Raw genomic sequence first — 23,625 nt, 5'->3', positions numbered from 1 at the left:
ATTCACAATCAGAAAATAACTTACCATACAATAACACAGGCACGCACAGCACAGCCCCAGGCACCCTCCCCTCCGGCCATGATGCTACAGCCCAAGCCGGCCCAAGCTCTGCCCCGGCAGAGGTGAGCCCCAGCCCCGGGGGCTGTGTCCCCTCTCCATCCCATGGGATGCTCCATCCCCATCCCGCTCAAAGCACAGCCTCCCACGTGGCTGCAGGACCCTGTGCTCGGTGCCAGTGCGTGTGTGTGTCCCCCCTCCCCTCCCACCCTGGGCTCCCCATGCCCTGCTGTCCCCCCACCCCACCCTGCCCCGTCCCGCTGGGTGCCAGCGGGTGCTCCCCCACCCCCATGCCCACCCTCCGCCCCCCCGAGCGGTGCTGGTGTCGGCGGTCTGTACAGCATGGCTGTGTGCTCCCCGGGGCCGGGAGCCATGGTGCTCTGGTGTGGGGCCGGGCGGGTGACGACAAAGTGCTGATTTTGGAGGGTGCCGAGCATCTCCTCTCCCGCTCCCCTCGGAGCGGAGGGAAGCGGGTACCGTGGCTCCATCTCCCCCCCTTGCCCAGCGCCGATCCCCGTCTCCCTCCCCCCCCTGCGGGCAGGCGTGCTTGTCCCTGGCACCCTGGGGTGGGCACCCATCCCTGCCCAGCTACTTGCAGACACTGACCCACTCAGTGATGCGACACTCCTCGCAGGCCACGAAGCAGCACCAGTGGAACTTGCAGTTGCAGCGCTCGCTGCGCGTCTGCCGCAGGATGTTGTGCCCGCGGCCGCAGCACAGGCTCTCGCAGTTGTCCATGCCCGGGCTGGTCTTGTTGCACAGGCGCCCTTGGGTGCCCAAGGAGTCCAGGGCCGGTTCCCGCTCACAGAAGTCGGGCGACTTCTCAAAGTAAACCAGCTCGCTGATGCCGGCCCGGCGGCGATGCCGAGCGTGGCCCGGCTCCAGCTGCCCGGCGTTGCGGTTGTGGGGCCGGATGAGGGTGGCCCCGTAGAAACGGTCCTTGAGCAGGGACCCCACGAGGCGAAACTCGGGCGTCACCTGCCAGCACGTCTTCAGCTGGCAGCTCCCCGAGGTGCCGTGGCATTTGCACTTCCTCCTCATGTTGTCCATCACCACCTGGTGGGGAGGGAAGGACAGAGGAGTTAGCATGGAGGACATGATTTTTGAGCATCGGAGAAGCCATCATGCAGCTCTCTGCGGGTTGGGAACACCACGGGCTGGCACAAGCAGCCATCACAGCGCTGGAGCTGCAAAGCCCAGGAGGCTGCATCCTATTGCTGTGCCCAGTGTCACCCATGTCTCACACCCTGTCCCTTCCCATCCTGGCAATACCAACTGGCTTTTACACTCCGGCAAAGGATTGGCACCTAAAGGAGAAGGTGAGCTACCTGACCACAGGGAGGAGAAGGAGCCTGGATCCCCCGTTCCACTGCTGCTTCGCTTCAGCAGCATCAACTTGACCACGGACCCCAGTTTGAAGCTGGGATGGCAGCATCTCTGCAGCCCTACTGGGACCTGCCAGGGCAGGGGTCCCCTACACATCTCACCGGCCAGGAGCACTGCCAGCGAGGCATGTGGGAGGGATGCTTTCCCCTCCCCAGGGCTGTCCTCCCAAAAAGCCCCAACTCCAGGAGTCCCGGGAGCAGCTCCGGTTTCAGCTCTTGCCTGCTTTTTGCCGGGAGCCCTGGGTGCAGCACTGGGGGGCTGAGGCGCTGCCTCCCACCATCACCCGAATTTCAAGCAGGGATCGGAGACGCTCACAGCCCTGATTTGTGGCTTGGGGAGGCTGCGGTGAGGCCGGTGCCACATGTCCGCCCCCCACAAGGGCCAGAGTGCGTGGGCTGGGCTGCGGCTGCGGTTTGGGCAGGCTGGGGAATGCGGCTCGTGCAGAGGCTAGGGGCCAGGGAGGGGACAAGGAGGACCTTGGGCTCCCTGGGCAATGCTGCTGAGCCCCCAGGCTGCGTGCTGGGGTCCCCCCATCCCTGCAACGGATGCTGCTGTGTCCGTGCCAAGGGAAACAGCTCATGCCCAGCAATCTCCCAGGGCACAGAGCGGCCGCACATCCCCAAACAGCCTGGAAAGAGGCAGTTCGTACCATCCTTTGCTCTGCCTCAACAGGGATTCCCTGTTGGGTCACGTGTCCCCATGCCCACGCACTCACACAGGCTCCAGCAAATCCCCTTCCCATGGGGACACCCAAGCCCCGCCAAGAGGCAGGCTGGGGCTTGCAAAGACTGTCACAGGCTGATCCCCCCCGCCCAGGGCCACGCGCCGGGACTCGGGGGGAGCCCGGGGACACGTGGCCCTGTGCAAGGTCCAGTCCCACGATGCCAGCCCTGCCCGGCCACCCGGCTTCACGCCTGACGCGCGCTGCCTGTTCCTGTCCCCTCCCTGGGGGGGACGCATGTGCGAGGAGAGCCTTGTTTTGGTAGGGGTGGGTAGTTTTTACTCCTTGTTTTTTTGTTTTTGAGTAAATCTCCCCGTTGCTAAGCAGTTATGGTAATGAAGACAGGTCAGGGAAACACGCCTGGAGCTCGGGGCATATGGCGGAGAGGTCTGGGCTGGGCTGGAGTTTGGCTTTCATCCTGCTGAGAGTCCTGTCTCCTGCCGGGAACAGCCTCCACCTCACAGGTAATGAGCTGCCCGGCCTCTCCGCCGTGCCCTGGGTGTGCCAGCCAGGAACACCGGCTCCTTGCCACTGTCCTTGCCACCATCCATGGGAACACTCTGGCACCAGGACTCCATCCTCTCCCACATCCCCTCCCCGCTCCCTTGGCTGGACCAGGGAAAATCTGCTCATAAGGCTGTGGCTGGGATGGTCACTACCGGGATGGAGGGGACAGCGGTGTGACAGCTGGACAGGGGTTCATTTGGGTCTATGGCTGGTCACAGCAGGGCCTGGAGAAGGCAGCGTGTGTGTGCCATCTCCATCACACAAGCCACCACCGCTGAGCATCCCGAGCCCCAGCACCACAGCACCCATCCATCCCTGCCCATAGGATGGGAGCTTGTGCTCCCTCCTGCATGGGCAGTGCAGGGGGACAGGACCCTGCCAGAGCTAGGAGACCTGAGAAGGACCCATCCGAGCCTTGGCCCCGTGATTTTGCCATCGGATCTCCTCCATGCACCCCTACTTGGCCACGTCCTTCCCCCATCTCACAGACACCCGGGTTCGGCACATGCCTGGACTCGCTGGTGCTTTCTTTCGCACATTCCCAGCTCCTCCCAGACACGCTCATAAGAGCTTTATCGTAGGTCTTTGTTGTGAGGGTAATGGGTAGTTCCTGGCTGCCTTTCATCCTCTCTTGCTCTCTGATCTGGCGGGTTAGGAGGACCTGCAAAGCTTCTTGCATGCTCCTGCTGCTCCTGGCTGGGAGCTTGCTCCCTCCCAGGGATGCAGGACACCCACCTCAGTCTTGAGTTGGAATAGGAAGCCCCGGGTCAACCAACGGTTGCCTCTGTGCCTCCTATTCCAACTCAAGACCAAGGTGACCACTGCCACCGTCAGAGGATGCTGCGCATCCCCTGCAGCTGCAATCCCCTCCCCGGCTTTGTAGCTGAATGCAAAAAGAAGAAAAAACCAGGGTGTTTCTGCCTGGTTTCGAACCAGGGACCTTCCGCGTGTCAGGCGAACGTGATAACCACTACACTACAGAAACCCACACCCCATGATCACTGGATGTGGCCATCGGTGGCATTGTCACCTCCCCCAGCATTGCAGGGTCTGAGTTGGGAGATAAGCTTACCCAGGCACAGAGAACCCTTGGAACACACAGGGACCACTGAGAGGATGCTCAGCATCAGTGAGATGCTGGAGAGCCCTGGGTGCTGCAGCTGCTCGATGCATGGAGAGTGACAGCATGTGGCAGGGCACGGCACGTGGCCTGCGTGTCCACATCACCGCTCTGCTCAAGGGGTTCCAGCCTTGGGACTTAGAGGGGAGGACCATGGAGCTGCTGCATCCAGCACAGCCACTCATTTCCTGAGAAATCCCAGTAGATTGCTCCTTATTACAGCAGAAAGATGGGCCTAGGAGTGAGAAGGGCTTGGGTGGTTATGGCACCCATGGCGTTGCTAAAAGAGCAGGATGGGGAGATGGAGAACACATCCAAAGGCAAGGTGGATGGCCAGGTCCAGCCCCGGCAATAAGCATGGCACCAACAGGCACAGACCAGGCACAGAATCATCTCCTTGCTCCAATGCTTGGCACCCACAACCATCACAACCGGACCTGCACATGGGCTCACACACTCATCTCAACAGCATCCCTGAGCTGGGCAGCCTGTCTGGCCATCACTTCCCCACCCGCAGCTGGTACCAACCCCTCCTTTATCCCTTCGGTCCTCCTCTGCCTCTGCTTCCAGCTCCCAGGCTTCTTCCATCACGTCCAGCTCTTGTCTCTGAAGCTACCAAAAGCTGACAATGCCATTGCCAGTCCCGTGCCTGCGTGCACTTGGGGACAAGCAGACCCCAGGCATTTTTGCTGTTGCTGGCTCCTGAAGGCACCACACGATGACCTCCCCCCGGTACAGACGTATCTCTCTCACCTTCCCGTCCTTCTGCAGGGGGCTGTGGGGTTTCCCTTAGGAAATGGGCAATACAACCCCAAAATATTTGAGCATTGCCAAGAGCCCCAGTGGTTCGGCGCATTCAGAGCTGGAGGGGAGACAGGATGAGCCCTGCAGCCAGAGGTGGGACAGGGGTCTTGCCTGGCTTGGGGCAGAGCAGCCTGTGGAGGATTTAGCTGCCTAACACTGAACGAGCCTTTACCACACGCAAATAAAGCCAAACAAGCAAAAAGCTCTGGCTTTCCCCAGGCAGTTACAGCTTGGCCAAACTAGGACAGCTTTTCAGGGCCATAAAGCTCAGCTCCAGCACCAGGGAAGGGCACACATCAAGGTCCTGCTCTGCAGCGTCCCCATCGCACAGCTGCCTTTAAACATGCTCGAAGCAAGAGACGCATCCACACGTCTGAGCCATCCCGCGGAAACACTCCCTGTGTCATTCTGATCTTTAATTACTTATTCCCACAGCCACTTCGCACCCCCCTGTGCTGCCCTGGCAGTGTGTGGCTGGGGTCTTGGGGACAAATGTCCCACTGGATCCATGGGACGCGGTCTCCCTGGCACAAGGCAAGCAGGGAAATGCAGCCGTCCCCCCCAGCCCCTCCTGCCTGCGTGCATCTTGTCTCCCATGTCAGGCTGCTTTTAAACACCAGCTTCCAGAGAGAGCGAGCTACTAATTAGCACCTTTAACGAGACCTGACATCATGAGAATGGAGGGGAGGCTGCCCTGCTCGCCTGGGCAGGCTCCAGCATCCCCCAGGAGCCGGGGGACAAGGTTGTGGGCTGTCACCTCTGCTCACAGGGGGGTGCTGCACTTTCCAGCTGGCACAGGCGCCCGCTGCCTTGCTCAGTCCCGCTCACATCTGCCTCCTCGGGACACTGGCTCCTTCTCCAGAGGCAGAGCCATGGCTGGATGCTGTGGGGCCTTGTGCTGTGTCCCCTCGCTGGGGACAGTGCATGGCAGCATCGGCCTTCTCGCATGATGCCAGTGACCTTCTCCTCCCTGACCATAGCGCTGTCATGCTGCAGCTGCCCGACACCAGTTCACCCAGTCCCCGAGAGGCAGGAGCTGGTCCCATTGCCATGCCACCGCTGCAAGCACAGGCAGGTGGCAGTGGCCTGGGGAAGTGTCCCTTGGCTGGGGGACAGCAGCGATGCCCGGAGGTGCCCCCCCAGCAGAGATGCTCAGCAGCAGGGCTGCACCACTGGGCAAAACTGGGGAGAGGGGGTGCCTTGGGGACAATCCCCATGTGTCCCACCACTCGCAGCCCACCCAAGTGTGTCCCAGGGACCCTGTCCCCACCACCATCGCCCCGCAGCCCTTCCCAGCGCCCCGCTCACCTGCCGGCCCACCCGGTTGTTGTGCAGCCTCATGCGGGAGTGGATATCCCTGTAGGTTTCCCGGGAATCAAGGAAATCCTTGGAAAACTTCTCCCCATAGTCCACATCGGGGCTGCAGCCTCCCCATTCCCAGGAGTCCTGGAGGCCGGGGGTCTCGGCCGGCATGTGCTCCATGTGCACCCCGTGCACCATGCCTTTGCCGCGGTTCATGGCCTCCAGCTGCAGCCGGTGCAGCTTGCGCCGAAAAGCCTCCTCATCGCCCCGGCGCTTCTGGTCGCAGCCGCAGGCCTGCAGCTTGCCCAGGGCGCAGGCGTTGGAGACGGCGTGCACCACGCCAGCGGCCGCGATGGCGTAAGCGAAGGCGCTCTCACGAAAGCCTGCAAGGGAAGAGAAAGCGGGGCTTAGGCTGGGCAATGGGACCCTCACAGGGGGCTGGGGGAGCCCAGCACCACGCCAGGGAGCCCAAGGTTCAGCTTGTGCCTCGCATTGTCCTGATGCACCAGCTCCCCACCCGGACCATGAGCAAATCCTCACTCGGTGCTCTCCATTCCCATCCCCACTAGGACATGTTGCTGCTCTGAAGTGCAGCACTGCCCTGGCCGGGACCCCGGTTCCCACTATCACCCTGCTCTCACATTGCCCTGGGAGATGCCACCAAGCCACTGCTCAGGCATCAGCGTTATGGCTCTGACGGGAAAGGCAATATCTCCTCCCTACGCTCCGCTCAGACTTTCCCAGTATATTAAATATAATGCTGGCTGAGGAACACTTCTGCTGAGGAATGGGCCATTTCTGCGTACCCACAGGGTGCAAGAGGAGGCAATGACAGGAGCAGGCTGCGCTGCCTGGCCAGCCCCATCCGTCTGCCCCATGGCCCTTCCCTCCCTGAGCCCCTGCAGCTCCCAAGAAGCTCTAAATGCGATACCACGCTGGAAAAATCGAGCATCCCTAGTTAGTTAGAGCACGCCACAACCGCACCGCGCGCTGCCAGGGCCGGCAGCTGGTTGTCGTTAAACGCCGGGGAGCGAGGATGTCCACAAGTGTCATTAGCTGGGGATGGGGCGGATGGGGACAGGGACGGGTCCCACGGCGGGGGCTCTGTGGGGCTGCAAGCGGGGGCTGCCCAAGGACCGCTTGGTTTCGCTGCAGCTGGGTGAAGAGCTTCCCCCACCTGGGAACTTCTGATTTTTTTTTAAATGCAAAGTCATATTTTACTTTGTGGGTTCCGGGCCAAGCGGGGAGCCCACAGTGCCCTTCGCTTGGGTGCGCAGCGACCGGCCCCAGCACGAAGGAGGGAGAGCCAGACTTTGTGCCGTGGCTTCACACGTGAATAAACAAATAGCTGGAGTTCGCCGGCCTCTCTCCCTCTGTTGGACAAGAGCAGCTTCATCAGCCCTGCCTTTGCTACAGCTGAACAGATTTGGGAGCGTTTTTTTCCAGCAGATCTGTGACATCAAACGGGGCGGGGGGGCTTGGGTGAGCACCCCAAAGCACAGATCCCGAGCAGGGGGGCCTCTGCCAGGTCCCTGCCTGCCCAGCCGAGTGAGGAGAGGTGAGAGCACGACCGCTCCCCGCCGCCGTCACCCGTCCTTGGCCATGCTCCCCATCACGCACATCTCCTCGGCGGTTCGCTGCCGCCCACCGAGCGAACGCTATGATCTTATTAAAGGGAAATGAAACGCCGCTCGGGAACCTGCATTTAAAGTCACGCTGCTCTTTTTGTGTGTTAATTTGACACTGGTGCGTTTAAAAAATTAACGAGGCGCTGCTTAAAAGCCAGCGGGAGCCTCTCCCAGCTTCCCCTCGGTGTGGGACAAGCTTGCTCTCTCAGCCTGCCTCTTTCCATGCACAAGTTGAACAACATTTTTCAGCGGGCAGGTAATGGGGCTGCTGGTGTATACGCTGCGCAGCCTCCCCAGGGAGAGCTCGCGCTGGCAGGCAGCGCCTGCAACACACCCACGTCGCTGTTGAGAGCAGGACAGCACAAATTCAGGGAACTTCAGCCCCTAGCTGAGCGATGCAGGATGGAGAACCAGCACGGGAAGGTCTCCAGGACCCCCAAATCCTCCCCGTGTCAGTCCTCCGTCCCTGCAATCTGGGCCAGCTCCAGCCCTTCACGAGCTAAACCCGGGCACAGCCCAAGAGCGGGGACCTGTCGCTGCCACCCCGCTCAGCGTCCCCAGCTCCTCACATAGCCGGTGCCCTGAGATGGTGGCAGCAAACCCTCCACCCGGTGTGACACTCTCCTCTGGGCCCTGCCTTTCCGTTAACCTCTTTCTCACACATTTCTCCAGTCTAGCAAATAACTTCCCATGCAGCATCTCCTTAAAATCCCTCCTGGAGCCCAGACAGAAGCTCTACCCCACCCAGTCCGTCTAGCAAGCCCGTCTCCTTACAGGTAAAGAGGCCGGGTTTGTTTGGTACCCTCCACGGCTGGGGAACTCCTGGCGTCAAGCCCCAGCCCTCCTTCTTCCTCCACTGCTCACCAGCCACACGTGAGCTGATGGATGAGGCACAGGTCCTTGTCCCTGGAGCTGCCGTCCCCCAGGCTGCAGGCAGGGGACAGGCTGGTCCCCAGGACTTCTCATCCCAGCACTCTAGGACTCTTGTCCCCATCTCACCATGGTAATTTCCCTGCTCAGTATAGCTCCGCCTGGCCCCAACACTCCTCCCTGCCTTATCACCTCCTTCCCTTGCCCCACACTGATGAGGAGCTGTGAGCAATGGGGAGAAGGGGACCAGGGCAGCGCCGGGACCGCAGCAGCCATGCCAGCACGGTTCCGCTTGGAGGTTCAGTTTACATTCCTCGCTCTACCTCTGCCACACCAGAGCCCGGAGGATTGCAGCAAAGCAGCGAGCAACGTGGCTGCAGGCGACAACCGCCAGCCTCGTGGGCTCAGCAAGGGTGGGAGCTTCCAGGAACCAGAGCCAAGCACGGCATAGGGCAGCCAGCCCCGAGCCCTTTGGAGGGAGGCTCTCCGGCTATCCCAGCCACCTAAGAGCTCAGCGGTGATGTTTGAGACACCAGATCCCTCCAGAGACCGCAGAAGAGGTTGTAGCCATGGGAGGTGCGAAGAGAAGTATTGCATCCTGCAGGACAAGTACTACATCCTGCAGGGAAGAGGGAATGGAGGACACCACCCTGACACCACCGCCTGATCCAACCTTCCATGTACTTAAAGGACTGTGCTGGGCAAGGAGGATGGATCTGAAATCTCAGCCCCAAGTCAGATGCCAAAGCAGTTTTCTTAGCAAGGGAAAATTTTCCCTGTCAAGATGCATCTAGGAGATGCCTTTTAGCAGGACTTCAGCTGGCACTGGTTCTGCCATGGATGCTGCAGTTTCTCCATCAAATATGTTGATGTAGCAGGAAGGCAACGGACCTGGGTCAGGCTGTGGGCTCCATGGTCTGCTGGGGTAGGGAGAGCTGGAGTCATGGTCTTCCTCCCATGGTTCACCATCGCACCCAGGCAGCAACAGCCTCCCAGCACCCACCACGGTGGCACTGAGTGAGGGAGCAGGTGGGACAGCCTGGTCGAGGCACAACCTGGGATGCTCAACTGCCCCCTCCATGGGCAGCACTCCCCATAACGCCGGCAGCACGTCGCCCCGGCCCCGCTGGCTGGCGAGGTGGAGGAGAGCTTCTCCCGCCACCTCCTGCGAGGCCCGTGGAGACGGCCAGTCCCGACACGCTGCCTCTCCCCCAGCCCCGCTCCCTCCCCTCCCCTCTCCCTAATTAAACTGCAGGTGAACCTGCCAGGGTCTGGCCCGGCGCCAGGCGCTAAACGCCTCCCTGCAGATCCTGACTTGTCTCCCTGCACCTCCTTGAGCGTGCCGGGGACAGCCTGCAGCCCTCGCTCCCCATCCACCCGTGGTGCTCCGAGCCGGCAGCCCGAGCCCCTCTGCGGGCTGCAGGGGTCTGGGCTCAGCCCCGCACCTCCAGGGATGCTGCCCTGTCCCCAGGGTCTCGGTTTGCCACCATCAGTTAGGGGAAGGTCCATGGGGGCACACACAGGGATGTAGCCGAGCATCTGAAGCATCCACGTGCACTTCGGGGCCAGGTGGGCAAAGCCCTTGGCTTGCCTGGGGGTACCAAAAACCCTGCCAGCAGCCCAGCTGCAGCTGTGCCGGGCCAGGCGCTGCGGTCTGCGGGCACCAGAGCTTGGCTGGGGCTCTGCAGAGCTGGGTGCCGGGGTCCTGAGCTTGGCAGCATCTCCCTGGATATCCACAACAGCACCTGCCTCCCTCCCCGCACGGCAAGGCCTCCCCAAGCTCCAGCTCACAGCTGGCTGGGCCCCAGGACCTGACGTTTCCAACCTTGCAGGGAGTTCCCCCCTCCTTGCTGTATGAAATCAAGGGTTGGCCATGGTCATGCAGACCCCTTGGCACCAGAGAGCCCTTCTAAGGAGGGCACGGGGCATGCAAGCATCACTGGTCCCTCCAAAGGCTGCAGGAGGAACAGCGGGATGCTGCGCTCCAGAGCCATGTCTCCTCCAGCCACACGCCCTCAGAGGCTTTCAAGGACACCCAGTCCAACCGTGGGGGTCCCATTTCTTTCAGAGCTCCATATAGGTCAGGCTGGGCTGAGCAAAGGTGACCGTTCAGGGAAGAGGGATCCCTCAGCAGACCACAGACAGCCCCTGCCTGGCATCTGGACAGTCCCAACCCTGCTGGCATCACACCCGCCCATGGGTGCACGCATACCAGACAAGGACAAGGGCTCGGTGACCCACCACCATCCACAGCTTCGTTTTTGGCACGCACCCAAGCACAGTTCAGCCCAGCCAAGCCACACAGTGCCCAGCAGCGCGTGGATGCTGTGGGGGGACTACATACAGGGGGGGGCATGGTTGTGCCGCTCACCCTTGGAACAGGAGCAGGGGACCTGTCTCAGTCACTGATGCAGATGCAGCCACCTGCCTCCACCTCACTGCTCCATCCTCCTACATATGCCCCTGGGGCCAGGAGAGAATGTCTCTGCCAGCACTTGGAGGGAGAGGGAGGGACAGCAGAGAGGGATGGGACCAGGGATAGGACTGGAGGGTGCTAGCAGTGGTGACAGCACGAGGGAACGGGCAGGAGGGTGGCGAGGACGTAGGCAGCCAGCTGCAGAGCCAGGGAGGACAGGAGGAGGATTTGCAATGGCAATGCTGAGCCTGGATGCACATGGAGAAGATGTGGGCCAAGGAGGATGGGGGTGCAGACGGTACTGCCGACTCAGTGAGGGGTACAAAGGACACCACACATCCCAAGGGTGTACCACCAAAAGATGAAACCAGAAAACCCACAGCCCATGGGGGTGTCTGACCAAAAAAAACTAAAGAGGCTCTGTGAGAGCAGGAGTGGTAAATCCCTGGGCACCCCCTCTGCTCGCCCTCCGCTAACCTGTCGTTCTGCCTGGCAGCCACTGTGCCCTGCACCCCGGGGATGGCTGCACCTCCCTGCGGTGCCCAGCAGGTCTGTGCTCTGCCCAGGATGCTCTCAGGATCCCAGCCCCCAGCTATGCCGCCCAGAAGGCCTGCCAGATTCCCAGCCCTGCATGATTTGAAGTCTGCCTTCTCCTTCCTGGCTCCCCAGGCTCAAACTTCTAGGATCAGATCAGCGGGATGTGGGGACAGGCACTTTCTTGCTACTGTCCCCCGCTCTGTCCCCTGGGTGTAAGCCCTCCAGCTCCACCAAGCACTTGGATGCCAGGCAGAGCATGGGACGGGTGACCGGCAAGCACCGGCGCTGCACCCTGGCCAGCTCACACCCGTGCTGGGCGAGATGTGAGGGATGCAGGAGGATGGGGCGGAGGTGGGGAGAGGAGCCAAGCGGGGAGAGCGGGAGGGAGAAGCCAGCTACAAATAATTTAAAGTGAGATTCACGCACGGCTGAACTGATGGCAGAAGAAGTGGGAAAAGGAATGAAAGATTAAAGGGGTCTGTCACTTCGGGTTACAAACAATGATCCTACGAGCACGTTGCGTTCCCAGGCACAGCAAGGATGGGGCAGGGCGCAGAGCAGAGACCTGGTCCCCGGAGGTGAGATGCATTAATGCCTGCGGCACAGAGCCTGCACCCCTCGCTTCCACCACTCGCCTCTCCTCCAGCGCTGGGGATGCACCCAGCACCCCCGCTCTGATGGCCCTGTCCGTAACAGCTGCAAGGCAGAGCTCAAGAGCTCCAGCTCCGTTATTGAGGGACACGAGTGGGCTGGAAGCAGGCCAGGGCGCCAGCCTCAAGGCTTGCTCCATGCCAGAACGGCTCTGAGCAACCGCATGGGGTGGCCTGGTTGCTTGGGACTCATCCTGTGCTCACTGCTGTCGAGAGAGGAGTGCTGTGAGGTGCCCGTCTGTTCTGCTGCACCAGTCCTACCTCCGTCCTTCCATGGTGCTGGGTCTCCATCCCAGGGGATGGGATCCCACTGGTGCTGGGAGCCTGGGCTGAGCCATATGCAAGAGCTCAGGACTGGGGCAAGAGCCCAGGGGCTGCGGGAGTCCCCGAAGCCATCGGTCGTGGCCCCGATGGTGGGAAGGGCTGCGGTGGCACCTAACACATGTGAGCTGCAAGTCACCGGCCACCACCAGACTTGGTGGGCTGAGGGAGGGATGCAGAAGGTCAATGCTCTCTGCTGCTGAAACTTCTCACCCAGGCTGGTGGGACCTGCAGCAGGGAAGCTCACCTGGGTGTGTGAGCAACTTGAGCCAGCAAGTCAGTGTCTCCCGCCGCCCGAGGAGACTAGAAGTGAATCGCATTCCTCAGAGGACCTGGAAATACCTCGATGCTTATCAGGGCTGACGGTCCCCACCCTCCCTGCCAGGCCCTAACCTGGGTGCTGCTCGCGGAGGAAAGAGACGCTGCCCTTCTCCAGGCACCAGCAGCTGCTCCACGGCAGGACCACAGCCCTGATGCCACACATGCTGCAAGGTAGCATCCCCTCCAGCAAGGCTTGGCCCATCTGCCCTGGACCTGAGGGACCTGCCAGCACCAAAACTCTTCTGTTCTCCCCTCTCCAGCCATCTCCCCACCTGCCTGGGTGCTCCTGACACCGCATCCTCTCAAAGGCATGTAAGCCTCAAGCTGCCAACCTCTCCTCTGTGAGACTCTCCTTTCCATCTCCCAGAGAGAGATGTTGCCAGGTGTGGAAGGATGTTTGGGGAAGGGGGAATGGAGGCACCTCTCTGCTGGGCACCAGGCTAGGAGGCTCACAAAGGGGGTAGGTGAGCAGCATCTTTGGGAGTTTTCTCCTTCCTCAAGAACTGGAGGAGCAATGTGTTTGCTGGGCACCCTGCCTGCCCTCAGCACCCTGCCTGCCTGCCACTGGCACCACATAGTTCCCTCCTGCCCACAGCGTGGGGCAACGGGACCTTCAGCATGTGGCAAGACCCAGGCTTCAAGAAGGGTACTTAGATGAGAAGATACATTCAAGTCCTTCAGAAGGTCCCATCAGGTCACAACCCTGATCTGCACTGTGCAGGGCAGCCCCTCTGCACCCTCAGAGTCCACTCCTGAGGGAACCTGCCTCCTGAGGAAGGCTCTGATAGATGCAGGGCCTGCGGGGGAGACGAGAAGACCCTGGCACCAGGGCTCGGCAGACTGTGGAAGGCTAGGAGAGCTCTCCCAGCAGTGCAGGTGGAGGCTCTGTGGGCAGGCGAGCTCTCAGGACAGCCTGTCTCCCTGCCCCGCCATGCCACCATGCTCCAGGGTCCCACAAAACAGAGAGCCCTCTGCTCCTTGCACTGGGGAGCCAAGACAAAGGCAGGACACCAGGATGATGGGCTCACAGAGTTACGTCCCATTAGCTAGGGGCGTTTCTGCTCACCATGATGCACTGAAACACCATCCCTAGAGAAGGAATAAGCCAAGATGCTCACTGTATCCACCAAATCGAATCCCAGAGCATGGCATCTACCTTCAGAGCCACCAACTGTGCTGCACACCCATGGCACCACCCCAAACACCAGCCTACATTTCATGGGAGGAAGACACCAGAAAGCAGTGAGGCCTGAAAAGAGCCTTGGGAGCAGCTGGGGCTGGGCAGGGAGGAGCAGCTCAGAACAAGGGCCAGCACAGGTACAAAGGTGCACAGGGAAGAACCCATGAGGGCTGCTGAGAGCAGGGACTGGGCAGAGGGAGAGGAAGGTGGCCATCCAGCCTTTACCTCTACTGAAGATGATGCTCTCGTAAGGGATCTTGTTCTTGGTCTCGAGGCTGGAGCAGTTCCAGCGCTGGTCCCGGAACTGGTGCTGGCACTCGTGGATGGCGATCTGGATGCCCTGGATGGCCGAGGCAGTGACGTCGGGGTGGCGCACGCACACCTCCAGCTGCCGCCGCGTCAGCCCCGGCAGGGTCAGGCACACCGTGTTGGCGTTCAGCACCGGCTCCGACGGCAGCTTCAGGCCCAGGATCTCATTGGAGCAGGAGCTGGCAGGGAAAGGGAAACAAACCCTTGAGCTCAGAGCAAGCAATGTGCAGACCGCTTGCTTCCCCTTCAGGAACACACCAGAGGGAAGATGCTCCTCTCCCCACACCGTGCCCACTGCCTGCAAGGGTGACACACCAGGGCAGGCTGGGATTGGAAAGGAGGAGAAAAGACGAGGGGCACTGGAATGGGTCAGCTCTAAATCTAGGGGGTCCCTCTCCCTCCTACCCCTGGGCACAATGGCAAGCTCAGCCAGGCAGAGATGCCCCAGTGGCACTGGTGCTGTCATCCTCTCCAGCCATGTCAGCGCAGCCTGGACCTGGACACCCTGGCAGTCTGTGCCCAGCACCAGCCCAGCATCTCCCCAGGCTGCATCCCCCCTGCATGGTCCCCTGGGGCTCTTCTGCCCCAGCCACGCAGCGCAGACTCTCGGGCACAGACTGCCCTGGCTCTCCTTCCCCAGAGCGTGTGGGTTTCCCCCTGGGAGAATCCAGGAGCAGGAGATCCATCCCAGGTCCAGCTCGATCCCTGTTGCTGGCTGATCCCCTCCCTGCATCTCCCAGGTGCCCCTGGCACTGCCGGTCCTTACAAGGAAGGTAACCAGAGGGACCAGCCTTTTCCTGACAGCTCGGATGGGAAATTCGGAGCCAAGCACCCTGCTGAACACCCTCAAGCTCCCAGCAACCATCCCAAATCCACGACCACATCCCAGCCCCACCGGACCTGATGCCTGTCACCACCGAAGCACAGAGACCAGCAGATGGATGGGTGCAAGGGGAAGGACACGGTCCATGGCAGGGGTGCAAGTAGAGATGCTGCCTGGGGAAACAGGGAGGTAGATGGAGTGTGGGGAGATGGACAAAGCGTGTCCAGAGAGAGGTGCCTGGAGCTAAGACAGTGGTACACAGGACAGACAGATGTGGAGAGGGAGACAGAAGGGGAAAAAGTGTCTGCCCAGCTCCAGGGAATGGCTTGAAGGATCCTGGGATCCACAACGTCCAAGAAGAGGACCTGAAAAACAAGCAGTAGGCAGCGGGATGCCCAGGAGCATCCTGCAGCTTGCAGCAGGGTCCACCGGGAGCTCAGCACCGCCCCACTCCTTGCCCAGGACAGCTCGGTCCCTGCTAAGAGCTCTCTCCAGGAAGGGCTCCCTCTTCCCCAGGACAGCCAAGAGCTGGGTCCCTGGGAGGAGCAAGGAGCTGGAGCCCTTTGAACCTTGATTACAGAAACAAGACTTGGAGGAGGATGCTGAAGGAAGGACTGCAGCTGCCTTATGGAGCAGCCAGGTCTTGGGAAGAAGGGTTACTCCCCCTCCGCTCCCCCAAATCCTGCAAGCCTGGTGCAGGTACATGGACAGAAGCAGCTCTCGGGGATCAGGGACTGACTTCCCCAGCTCAGCGCTCACCCAGCTCTGGAGGAAGGGCTCAGCCCCAGCATCCCTGCCGAATTACAACTTGCTCAGGGGGGAAGGGGAGCTGTCAGGGTCGTGCTGCTGCTTTCTCCAGCTTCCCAAGGGTGTTTATACCCACCCCACCACTTCCACGAGTGACAGGTGGGTCTGCCCCCATGCAAATCCACAGTGACTCCAACAGGGAGAGTCGGGGGGAGGGGGGGGAGCAGAGAGAAGGAGGGTGGAAAGGGCTGCATCCCTCCAAAGCCCCTACACAGAAGGGGAAATGCTCTGCCCAGCTCCTGTGCTCGTTCACACTGTCAAAGCAAGCCCTGGCTGAGAGGAGATGAAAAGTAGGTCCAGAGCTACCACCAACCCCAAGCCCAGCAGCTCCTGCCCCAGGCACTGCAGGGACCTTGTCCCATGCCTGTCCTGAGCCAGCCACAGCTCCTGCCACCTTCTCCCAGGGCATCCCGGGGGGGCTGTTATGCTCCTCTCCCCATTGCACAGCAGGGAAACTGAGGCAGGGGCCCTTGTCTAGGACCCCAGAGAGTGGCGGGCAGGTCCTTCTGCCTCTTGCTCCACCCAGGGCTCAAGGGGGCCAGGGACCGGCAAGGAGCTGTCACTGTCACCCTTCCTAGGAGGACACAGCACTCCCCCCAGCTCTCTTCCCCCTTGAAATCTGGATTTAAACTTGATTTCACGGTGACAAGCCCCCAGGTCACAGGCTGCAGCGGCTGCTGCTTTAATTAATACAAGTCCCAACGTTAACAAATTATATTTAAAGGGGCTGGAAGGAGGGGGAAGGGCGGGGGACCCCCCCCCGACTCACACCAGCACCAGGGTTAACCCCTGGCTGCCTGCAGTGCACAAATTTGGGATCGGGCGGAGGGGAGCTGCCAGCCACCCGGGGGAGATGGAGTCGGACAGGGTGGTGAGTGTTGGGGGGCCTTTTACTGGAAGGCAGGCGGCCCCCTCTTACCCGCCTCGCCTTGGGGATCGGTGGAGCCAGGGAGGGGATGCAGGTGGATCCCCTGCCCCGGTGCGCACCCCTGGGGTGCGGAGCCCAAAGGCCCCCATCCGGTGGGTATCGTCCCCCACGACAGTAGCATCCCCGCCATCATCCTCCCCGGCCTCCAAGGTGCCCCCCCGGAAGGAAGATCCATCCTTCGCCCGCGGAGAGCGGGGAAACTGAGGCAGGCAGGGCGGGCGCTGGGGCGGCTCCGGCCGGGGAGGAAAGGGGACAACCCCCCGGAGCTGGGGGAGCCGCGCATCCCACCGGCGCTCCGCCGGGACGGGGGGAAGGCGGAGGTGGGGCAGCGGCCCTGACAGCGCCCTGAGCGGGGGGCTACAGCCGTGCGGGACCGGGCCGGGGCGGCGGGACCCCCCCGGAGCCCCCTGGGCAGCCCGCCCCCGGTGCGGGGCTGGGCGCGGCGGCTTCCCGGCGCCCTCCCCATGGGGCCGGGGCGCTCGGCGGCGGCGGTGGGGCTGGGGTTGGGGGGGCAGCTCCTACCTGGGTACCCAGAGGCTGAGCAGCAGCGAGCAGAGTCCGTGGGCCAGGGCCGGGCGCATCTTCGCTGGGGCAGCGGCTGTGCGGGCTGCGGGCGGGCGGGCGCCTTTGGGGCAGGGGCGGCGGGGCTCGGCGCTGCTCTCTGCCCGCTTTGTTTGTTGTGGGTTGTTTGCTTGTTTGTGTTTTCCCCTCTCCTCCCTCTCACTGGCTCCCTGCGCGCCGGGGCTCGGCTCGCCGGGGCGGCTCTGCCATCCTCCCGGGATGCCCCCCCCGCCTCCCGCCGCCCCGGCGCCCGCCGAGCCCGGCGAGGGCTGCGCGCCCCCCGCCCTACCCGCCGCCGCCCCGCCGCGCTCAGCCCCCCGGCTCAGCCCCCCATGGCGGGACGCGCCGGGGGGCCGGGGGGGCCCTCGGCCCGCGGGGCGCGCTCCCCCGCCGCTCCCCAGGTCGCCCCGGGGCTCCGGGGCCGCGGCGGGTGTGGGCAGGGCTCGCCGGGCGAGCGGCGCTGGGGCTCCCGCGGGGCCCGCAGGCACATGGGGAGCCGCGGCCCCCCCGCCGCCCCCCGCCGCCGGTGTCGCCGGGCCGCCGGCGGAGCGGGCAGGGTCGCGGCCGGAGCGCCCCGGCAGCGCTGGGCGCGGAGCGGCGGCGGCGGCGGCTCTGCCTGGGATCGCGCTGCGCCGAGCATTACTCAGCGCCCGGAGCCCGAGTCCCGACACGTCCAGACAGGAGCCCGCGGGGGAAGGACGGGGCAGAGGGTGGCAGCGGGGCGGGGAGCCGGCGTGTCGCACGCAGCCTGCCGGGGAGGGAGCGGGCGGCGGGGGGTGGGGGGGTGGGGGGGTGTTGGGGCGAGCACCGGACGGGGGGGAGCGGGCACGGCCGGCGGGGGAGTGGGAGCGGGGAGGTCGGGGGGGGGGCACGGCGTGGGGTGGGCACGGCGTGGGGGAGCGGGCACGGGGAGTAGAGGGGGTGTGGGGGGAGTGGGCACGGCGTGGGGAAGTAGGGGCGGCGTGGGGGGAGTGCGCACGGGGAGTAAGGGGGAGCGGGCACGGCGTGGGGAGTGTGTACGGCGTGGGGGAGAGTGCAGGGTGGGTGGGGTAAGTGTGCGTGGCGTGGAGAAGTGTGTATGGTGGGTACACGCGTCGTGGGTGAGCGTGCACGGCGTGAGGTGAGTGTGTGCGGCATGGGGATTGAGTGTGGATGAGGGCTGAGGGTATCTGGCATGGGGGCAAGCGTGCACAGTGTGGGGGACGGTGCGTGGGGTGTGAGGGGGGAGTGGGGGAATACTCGTGGGGATGAGCAGTGCACAGAGTGAGTGTGCACAGGGCACGGGGCAGGGCACTGTGCATGTGGGGTGAGTGTGCACGGGGTGGAGGAGCGTGCATAGGGTATGGGGTGAGTGTGCGCAGCGCGGGGCAGTGTGCAAGGTGTGGGATAAGTATACACAAGGTGTGGGTGAAGGTGCACAGAATGAGCCTGCTCAGAGTGGGGGTGACTGCACAGGGTGTGGGGCAGTTGTGCGCGGCGTGGGTGAGTGTGCACAGCATGCGTGAGTATGGGGGAGTGTGTGCAACGTGTGGTGAGTGTGCACCGCGTGGGTGAGCGTGCATGGCAGGGGTGAGTGCGTGGGGTGTGCGGTGAGTGTGCGTGATGTGGTTGTGTCCACCAGGTACGGAGCGAGGTTGCATGGCATGGGGTGGGTGTGCACGGCGCACGGATGCACATGGTGGGGCAGGAGCGTGTGCGGAGCATGGAGGAAGTGTGAGTGGTGAGGGTGAGCGTGCATGGGGCGTGGGGTGACCATGCACAGCCTGGTGTGAGTGTGTGTGGGGTGAGTGTGTGCAATGTGGGCGAGTGTGGACAGCGTGGACTGATCATGCTTGGGGCGCAGTGTGAATGTGCAGGGTGTAGGATGAGCGTGCATGGCATGGGTAAGTGGGTAAGTAAGTGGGTAAGTCAGTCACGGGGCATGGAGTGAGTGTGCACAGGGAGAAGGGTGTGCATAGCATGGGGTATGTGGGGGTATCAGAAGTGGGGATGAGTGTGCCCATGGTGTGGGGTGTCCCCAGGACACTGGGGGTGCACAGGAGTTTGTGCATGGGGGCTGGGGGTACCTGGCACGAGGTGGGGGTTTGCAGGAAAGTGTCCCTGCCGGTGTGAGGCACGTGGTCACCTGTCTGTGTGCAAAGGTGTGCGAGTGTGAATGGATGTGCTGGCGGTGTGACTGTGTGTGTGGGCACAGAGCATGACCATGTACAGCCCATGGAGGCACTGGACCCGGTTTGGGTTCCCGCAGCCCAATGCTGAGGCTGGGAAAGGAGCACCACACAGGGCAGCTGCCTTTGGAGGAGCTGTGGCTGTGGCTCTGGCTTCCCTCAATGGGGCCACTGAGCGTTCCCTGCCTCAGTTTCCCCATGAGCCCTCCTGATCTGGCCACGCAGGTCGTGCCTCTCCTCAGCACCATCACCCCAAAGCCCAGCTACCCCTTTCCCTCGTCGGGTCCCGCTGGGCAGGGGGTCTCCCATCTGGGAGCTATGCAGTGGCCTTGCAGGCTGTCCCTGTGTCCTGCTGCTGCTCCCTTGGGGACAGGAGGGTGTCACTGGGAAAGCCCAGAGTAACTCAGTGAACATCATCTGCCCCAATGCAGCCCCTTCCTGGCCATGAGGACACTTGTTGTCCCCTGAGTTTGGGTCCCCACCCTGGGGATAGTGGGGCTCCTCTTCAGGCTGGGTGGTGGAATGCAGTGCCCCCGCAGCTCCCCGGTGTCCCCAGCCACCACAGCCCACGCCATACTGGTGTTCCCGCCGTAAACAGCCGGGCGGCAGCTGGCAAAGCGCTCTCCCCCCGGGCGGGCACCGCGCGTCTCCGCGCCGGCACAGCAGCGCTGGCGGGGGCTGCCAGCACCGCTTGCGTGTCGGTTCCTGTTTGTGCCAGGGAGGAAAATGCGTTTCCTTTGGGAAATGAGTTGCAATCTGGGCTTGGGGCCGAAGGCTGTGCTGTGCCCCCTGGGGACTCTGGGTGCAGGGGGGTGGCATCCCCGCTGAGGTCCCTTTTGCAGTTCTGGGGGTGCTGGCTCTTCTCCTGCTCCCAGCTCCACTCCCGAGCCCTGGGCAGGTGGGAGAACTGGCATGGGGCCTGCATCCACCCTCCAACTTCCCACCCCACACAGCGTGGCAGGAGGGGGGTTGCTGAGACCCTTCTGTCCCTGAGCGCACAGAGAGGTCCCTTGCAAAGCATCCCCTCAGCATCACCGCTGCCCTCCTGAATCCCCCCCCAGCACCCAGTGGGCGATGTGGGGTGTCCCACAGGAGTTTGGTAGTGATGTCCTGACCCCCCCCTGCCACCATAGGATGCTTGTCCCCTTGCTGCAGACTTTGGCTAATGGGAGGTGCAGCGTCAGGGCTGGGCAGAGCACACCAGGAGATTTGGAGGGGTGGCACTCACTGGACTCTGATGTAGGGACCACTGCTCCTGCCTTTCCCATCTCCTCCCACCCAAGACCTGGCTCCCATGCTCTGTTTCCCCTCCATACGCCAGTACAAGCTGGATGGACCCCCCCCCCAGCAGGTTGGGGGGAGGCAGGGGAGCAGCCCCCTCTGCCAGGCAGCACCCTGGCTCGGCTGTCCCCAGCAGGTCACCACCTCCCCCTGCGTTCTCAGGGGTTACACACTGGCATGCGCTGCCCTTGACCTGGGCCCACCGGAGGGTGTCCTGGGGGCTCCTTTTGGGGGTCCCGCGGCAAAAGCGGGGCTCCTTCCCAATGGAAGGCAACTCCCGTGGCTCTGGGGACCCAGGCGCCCGGGCTCCAGGAGAGCAGATGTTTGTGTGCTTGTTAGGATCTTGCGCACAAATAAATGCCAAGGCAAATCAGAGGGGAAACGCTTTCATCCTCCTCCAGCCCTTAATGACATAATCGCTTCCAAGAGCGGGTGTCTCACTCGCACGCTCCTGCTGACTTGGGGAGGAGACCGGCCGCTGCGTCCCACCGTCTCAGCACTCACAGCGGGGGCAGGCGGGGGAGGACCTGTTTCCTCATGTCCCAGCAACATCCCAGGGCTGAGGAAGAGCCAGGTGAGCCCTTTGCTCCAGCCTTTCTTCTGCGTCACGCTGGAAAAGCCCTTAAGCACAAGATTAAGCATCTGTTGTGGCCAGGGGAACCGGGAGCCTACGGGACAGGATCTGGCCCTTCCACACAGGGATGGGTACAGGCAGGCAACCAAGGTTGGTGGAGGATGCTCTGGTCCTGACGGGAGCATCAAGGCTCAGGGCAAATGCTGAGCCTTCTGTCAGCACTCCTTGTCACTGCTGCAGCCCCCCTGGTTGGAGACACAGAGCCACATGGCCATGGGACCTGCTACCTCCCAGCTTCTCTCCTACCTCCAGCACCCCTCAGCAGCCCCACGCTCTGCAGAGGCCAGCCAGGGCGGTGGGAAGCACTCAGAGCTGGCATGGAGGGTGTTGCTCCCCAGAGCCAGGGCAGGAAAGGTGATGGGGGTTCCCTGGCACAGGGCACCGTGGGGACACCGTTTGGAGCTCCCCTGACCAGGCCAAAGCACCCAGGCAGTTCCCATCTTTCAGCAGCTTGTGACTTCTTCACAAGCCTTCTAACCACACACACCCCCCGCCCCCAGCATGTGCTTTGTGCAGGGGACTGGGGAAGAGTATGTTCCTCTTCCTCTCCATCCTTCATTCCCTCCATCATCCTGTCTCTCTGTCCTTCCATCACTGCTATCATCCAGTGATGATCCCTCCATCCCTCTTGCCGTGCCTCCATCTCTGCACCCCACATCCTCCTGCCCAGCCCCCTGGCTGCCTGCGCTTTCTCTGCTCCTTTCGCCTTCCCTCGTGCCAGAGCAGGTCCCGCCAGCACCCCAAGCCACAGGCTCCACACCCCCAGGAGGATGGGTCTGACTCTTCTGTTGTTGTCTCCATCAGGACCCCTTTCCAGCACCTCTCCATGAAGCCCATGGCTCGCTGTCTCTGTTACCCCCTCCCATTCTGGAAGGTGCCCTCCTTTAGCCCCTTCTGCCTTGGGATAAGCAATCTCCAAGCCCTGTGCCCTGGACACATGGTGGTTTTCATAGGCACTGGATGGAGGGTTTCTGGCATCTCCTGGGAGCAGGGGGGTCATCTCTCTGGGGCTTTGGGATGTCTAAGGATGACCCCCTAGAGACCCACGGCAGGGAAGGGCAGGATTCAAGGTCTCTGTGCTGTATCATGCTGCTTCCACTTGATCTCAGAGTGGCTGCAGGCCACTGGGACCGGGGGACAGCACCGGGAGAGACCAGCTCCAGCCAAGCACAGTCCTGGCCATGCCACAGCTTTGGAGGGGCTGATGGCACCCCCAGGACCACCAGGTCCAGCCAGTCTGTGCAGGATGGGGCAGTTCTGCTAACACAGAGCAGGGGTGCAGGGGGAAGCACTGGGGAACCCCAAAGGATGGTGGAGCAGGAGGATGGACAGAGATGGAGAGGCACCAGGCCACGCGCTCAGTCTGATGCCACCAGAACCTGGAGGCCAGAGGGGAAGGATGCTGGGAGCTGTGTGGCTTGCAGTCTGCAGCAGGGCATGCGAGAGGGTGAGGAGGAGTAGGAGGAAGGAGAGGTTCACCAGGAGCCCATGCAGCCAGCCACGCACCCAGCCTTTCGCCGTCCTGCAGCACGGCTTCTCCTTGCTCCCCTGCCCAGCAGCACCCACAGGACCGGAGCGACAGCTGCGTGAGTCAGAGCTGGGCGTGGGGTCGGGGCGACCCTGCCTTTTGTGGCAGTGTTAGTCACTGTGCTGAGCTGCCCCAGCCCGGCAGCACTGGAGCCCCCAGCATGGCTGCCCTCCTGCTGGCTCACACCCCACGACCTGCCTGAGTCTGCTCGCTGTGACTCAGGAGACAACCGCACGGCCACCTGGCCGGCCTGGCCAGTCCTCCTGGCTGCCAGGGGCTGGGGCGCTGGTGGGGCCTGAGGCGGTGGGTGCACGCCAGCCCCGGCACCAGCACTGGGCCACGCTGCCCCTCGCGTCAGGGCGGAGCGGCAGGATCCGGCCGCCTCCAGCCATCCCCGGGAGCATCCTTGCAGTCAGGCATAGCTCCCCTCCTCATCCTCCCCCCAGCACCCGGCGGAGGGTGCCACAGTGGCAGCAGGGTGCAGGGAAGGGGTTGAAGCCCCTCTGTGGGAGCGTCGAATGCCGGGATGGGGACAAGCCGCCACCCAAGCTGCATCCCCCACACCCCAGAGACTGGCCATGCAAGGGGACACCACCGTGACACAGCAGCCTCCGGGCTGGTTGGGATGCTGGTATGGTCAGGATGGAGGATCCCAGCCCTTGCACTGCCTCTGGCAAGGAGAGCGTGTCCCCAGAGGGCCAAGCTGCCGTCTGGGGTGGTTGGGGAGGTGGCCAGATCAGGACTGGCCAAGCGCGTCTGTGCGGCG

At 62.8% G+C, this 23,625-nt stretch overlaps 1 protein-coding gene and 1 non-coding gene across 2 annotated transcripts; both read right to left on the bottom strand.

The window, feature by feature from the left end:
- Positions 1 to 645: 645 nt before the first annotated feature.
- Positions 646 to 17,888, bottom strand: WNT10A (Wnt family member 10A). The gene is given in 5 exon segments (XM_054210057.1): positions 646 to 1,113; positions 5,904 to 6,280; positions 14,046 to 14,308; positions 17,210 to 17,769; positions 17,772 to 17,888. Coding segments are annotated over 5 exon segments (1,785 nt in total).
- Positions 3,584 to 3,656, bottom strand: TRNAV-GAC (transfer RNA valine (anticodon GAC)). Its single transcript has one exon. It is a non-coding gene; the product is annotated as a tRNA-Val (tRNA).
- Positions 17,889 to 23,625: the final 5,737 nt, after the last annotated feature.

Source organism: Rissa tridactyla, chromosome 7 (assembly GCF_028500815.1).
Source record: "Rissa tridactyla isolate bRisTri1 chromosome 7, bRisTri1.patW.cur.20221130, whole genome shotgun sequence".
Taxonomy (NCBI): Eukaryota; Metazoa; Chordata; class Aves; order Charadriiformes; family Laridae; genus Rissa; species Rissa tridactyla.
The sequence above is the reverse complement of the archived record's forward strand: the minus strand, read 5'-3'. Positions and strand labels throughout refer to the sequence as shown.